Consider the following 4,254-nt stretch of genomic DNA (forward strand, 5'->3'; position numbering starts at 1 on the left):
CACCATCCACCGCCATCGCTTGGGCTACTCTTTTACCAACGAATAGTAGGATTGACCGTCACGTTATAACGCCACCAAGGCTGAAAAGGCGAGCATGATTGGTGTGACAGAGATTCGAACCCGCGACCCACAGATTGCGAGTCGAGCGCCCTAACCACCTAGCCATGCCCTGTTGAGACACCGATAAAGTTTGACATGTCCCCCTGCAGGAGGGCTCAAGAACTTCTCTACATAACTTAGTAAAAAACTAGAAAGCACAACGTACCAAGTAACCTAAACAAAGAGAAGCAAAGCTTTAGAATTTGACCCCTGAATGACATTTCATTTTACTTCTAACCCTTTGGACAACGGTAGGTTTTCAGAGTTTCTATTAGACTTGCTTCAGAACTATGATAAAAATTGGGATCGTGCATAAAACTATACTTCTGACATTCTACTATTTTGAAGTAATAAATACCCGGGAAATCAAACAAGTTAACAAGTACATTGACAGAAGGCACTCATCGCCGTGCTCACTGGTCGAATAAATCCGATTAGATCTCATTTTTGTACTTGATGTTATCTATGGCGTTGTATAAGTTATTATCTTAATTCATTCTGAAAATGCCTATAAAATGTGCACATTCTTAACATGATATTAAAGCGTAATTAAAAACCTAACGCCACAAAAAATATCAAAAGTAACACGAGATGCAAGCGTACAAGTGATCAATACCAGCATTTAATTTTAGGTTTAAGACGATCCTAAAGAGACTTTTTACACCAGTGCACCCGTAAGAGGCTACTTCCTTTGAAGATTTGTGTTTCCAAGGGAACACATTGCTACTAGATGATACTTGTGTGAAGCGATACAAACACGTGGAAGGTTGCTCGACGTGTATATTATTGGATCAGTTTCACAAAGCATGATATAAAGTTTCGTTTCCACAAATCAGGTTTATAGAACAAGTTTATATAAATTAATACACTTGTACTCTTCGGTTGCCTAGGGAAGTGATCAAGATTTTTTCTATACTTCGGTTCAATAATAATCCCGAAATAATTTCGTAGGGATTTCTCATAGAGCAGTAGCATTGACATGTAAGATTTTCGTACGGATTTCTGATAGAGCAGTAACATTGACATGTAAGATTTTCGTACGGATTTCTCATAGAGCAGTAGCATTGACATGTAAGATTTTCGTACGGATTTCTCATAGAGCAGTAACATTGACATGTAAGATATTCTGCTTTCATTGGCTTTAAACATCATGATACTAACTACAAAGATATATATAAGATTAACCCTTGTTTTCTCAAACTTAATACTAAATAAGGTACAAGATACAAATGAAAATGACACACACTCAAACATTTATCAACAATGATTCTGACAAACATACAACACTCTTCCTAATTGTTTAGTGTGTAGGTTCACGCATGCGTAGAACTCTCTATGAATTTTAGCAAATCCATGAGTCATCCAGCTGCTCCTCGATAAAAGTCACTTATCATAGTATATCTGTTTTCCCAGTTGTTATGAAGTCGCTTGTACCATATCTTTAATAAACAGACTTAGAAATTCAGAAGTCTCGGCAAAGCGCTTCTGAAATATTAAAAATGTTTATTAAAAATTTCCAAGCATCCATAGCTTGTCTACACAAACACAGTTTTTTTTTATTGGTCATACAGACCATTTTTTCCAGCTTTTCAAGTTAAACTAAAAACGTTTTTTTTTTGCACCATTACGTACTCATTAGGTTTCACTCGTAACAAATACCTTATACAAAAGACCACTCTACAGTCACATCAAGTGTGGATCACTGTATTCCAATTAAACAGAGATTACAGAAGCCTATGGCATCTCAAACTACGGATTTAGCACGTCCGACAGGTGGCACTGTCACCCACACACTCTCGCGGCGACGACTTGAATACTTGCTTTCTTAATTTTTTCATGTTTTCCACGACCACTGGGTTGTTTGGATCCAGGTTTTGAGCTGACTGGTAGTGTTTCAAGGCCTCGTTATATCGACCCTTCAATGAGAAACGAAATACTACATGAAAAAAAAATTAAAATATTCATGTAACAAATGTTTTGACATATCATAAATAGTGTTAAGTATATAGCTTGCGAGAAAAAAACAAACAAAAGAATACAAACAAGTTATTGATTTGAAATCGTATGTGTAAAAAAAAATCAATTAAAACTTAAATCAAGAAAATCTAATCCAATAATCACAATGATAAATTAATCCGCTGAGATAAGCAATCGTCGCTTATAATCTATCGGTTACTATATTGAAACTAATACTCGTGACTAAAAAGTAAGTAACTGATTAACTTATATAGCATTATAAGCAATACTCATTTAAAAAACAAACGCTATACTTAAGGTGAGTGTTTATATATGCTAAGTGAAATACATCAGAAAGAAAATTTTGATTTTAAGTTGGCTTCATTTAAACAAAGAAAAATGTCAAAGCCTCTTTGATCCTATAAATGTATTATTTATGTTTATTTGTTTGGTTCTTACAACAGGAAATTAATTTTATTGTTTATATTGAATCGATATGGAATCTCTTAGGCTTGATCAGGTACTCATTTTCACCACAATCGGAACCTGTAAATAATAGGAAAAAAAAGTTGAGACCTTTACTGAGTTTCAGTTAATATTTTAGAGGACAGACAGACAACATTGGAAGTGTTCTCTGGTTTGGGTCACTCGGAGCAGGAAGTGACTGAATTAGATGTGTCGGGAGTACAGTTTATTTTAAAGAACAGCTCAATGCACGTGTTTGTATCGTTATCAGACAACGGCTTACATCAATATGGGTTTGTTTAAAGTTTGTATTTTGTTGTAAAGAGACATTAAGGTTTTGGTGGGAAAATCCTTTGTCTTTGTGTGAAGCGGAAAGATCATGATGTGTTTGTTGATTGTTGGTTTTCATGTGATTTTCGAAAGGCTTTTTTGGTTTTATTAACAAATACATCAAGTTTCTGTTATTTAGTTGGATAAAGTATGCTCTCGGAAATTATAGCGAAAATTTTCTTGTCAAGATTGGCTCTTGTGGATTTGCAAAAGTCTCGTGTGAGCTTCATAAGTATAACAGATGAAATGAAGGATTTTCCTCCATTGTGAATAAAACAGTTTGTTATTGGCTCCTATGGTAACTGATGGATTCAGATATTTAGGAATAGTTTGACTCTGTAACTGCTGGTTTAACAACTGATTTACTGAAGAACTTCCGGTCACAAAACACTTTAACATGATGCCTGGACACTCTTTTGAAGATATTAAACTGATTTATTGAGGAATAAATTCCGGTCACAAAACACTTTAACATGATGCCTGAACACTCTCTTGGATATATTAAACTGATTTATTGAAGAAGAACTTCCGGTCACAAAACACTATAACATGATGCCTGGAAACTCTCTTGAAGATATTAAACTGATTTATTTAGGAATAACTTCCGGTCACAAAACACTTTAACATGATGCCTGGACACTCTCTTGAAGATATTGAACTGACGGTATAGAGACAGATTTTAAATCAAACAGGGAAATTAAAGAAGCTCATTGGATAGCATTGTTAAATACTGTAATAACGTCGAATGGCATCAATCTCGATTCATGGATTATTGACCTTAGTACGCATCTAAAACACTTCCAAAGCCAAGTTTGTAATTAGATTTATTTTTTTACTATTAGTATAGATCCATATTTTTATTTCTCTATATTGGTATTATTTCCTATATGTATATTGTTTTGCATGATCACATTCTCTAATTCCCGTCCCCTTTTTATTTTTCTATCCTATGAAAACTGTTTAAATATTTTTAAACTATTATCACTCATATGTCTTTCTTGCAATGTACACATTTCTTTGGTACAAGCTACGCCTGACACCATCGTCTCCAGTTATGTTTGGCTAGTCTCCAAGGTCAACTCGTCAGGAAGATCAGGCTTACGTGGCGTCGACATCTGCACCTGTATATTACCTTGCACTAACTACTTATCACTCTTTATTATCCTGAAGAAGAATAGTCAACTATTCAAAATCTTGAGTGTTAAGTCATTTTTGAAATTCATTGTACCTATCGTTTGTGATCCTGTGTGCTAACTCTTGAGAATAATATGTGAAATATTTAAATGAAACTTCCTGATGGATTACACCAAGGTTGAGATGAACGTAATATTTAACTGACACGTACCTGCAGATGATGGATTACACCAAGGTTGAGATGAACGTGAGTAATATTTAACTGACACA

General features: G+C 34.6%; 1 protein-coding gene across 1 annotated transcript in view; it reads right to left on the reverse strand.

The window, feature by feature from the left end:
• Positions 1–1,335: 1,335 nt before the first annotated feature.
• LOC106475112 (transmembrane and TPR repeat-containing protein 1-like) overlaps positions 1,336–4,254 on the reverse strand; it is a 14,478-nt gene continuing 11,559 nt past the window's right edge. The window contains exon 6 of the mRNA XM_022379318.1: positions 1,336–2,015. Coding sequence (XP_022235026.1) covers positions 1,857–2,015 — 159 coding nt within the window. The 3' untranslated portion in view covers positions 1,336–1,856. The remainder of the gene's footprint in view (positions 2,016–4,254) is intronic.

This window comes from Limulus polyphemus, unplaced genomic scaffold (genome assembly GCF_000517525.1).
Source record: "Limulus polyphemus unplaced genomic scaffold, Limulus_polyphemus-2.1.2 Scaffold8105, whole genome shotgun sequence".
Lineage (NCBI taxonomy): Eukaryota > Metazoa > Arthropoda > Merostomata > Xiphosura > Limulidae > Limulus > Limulus polyphemus.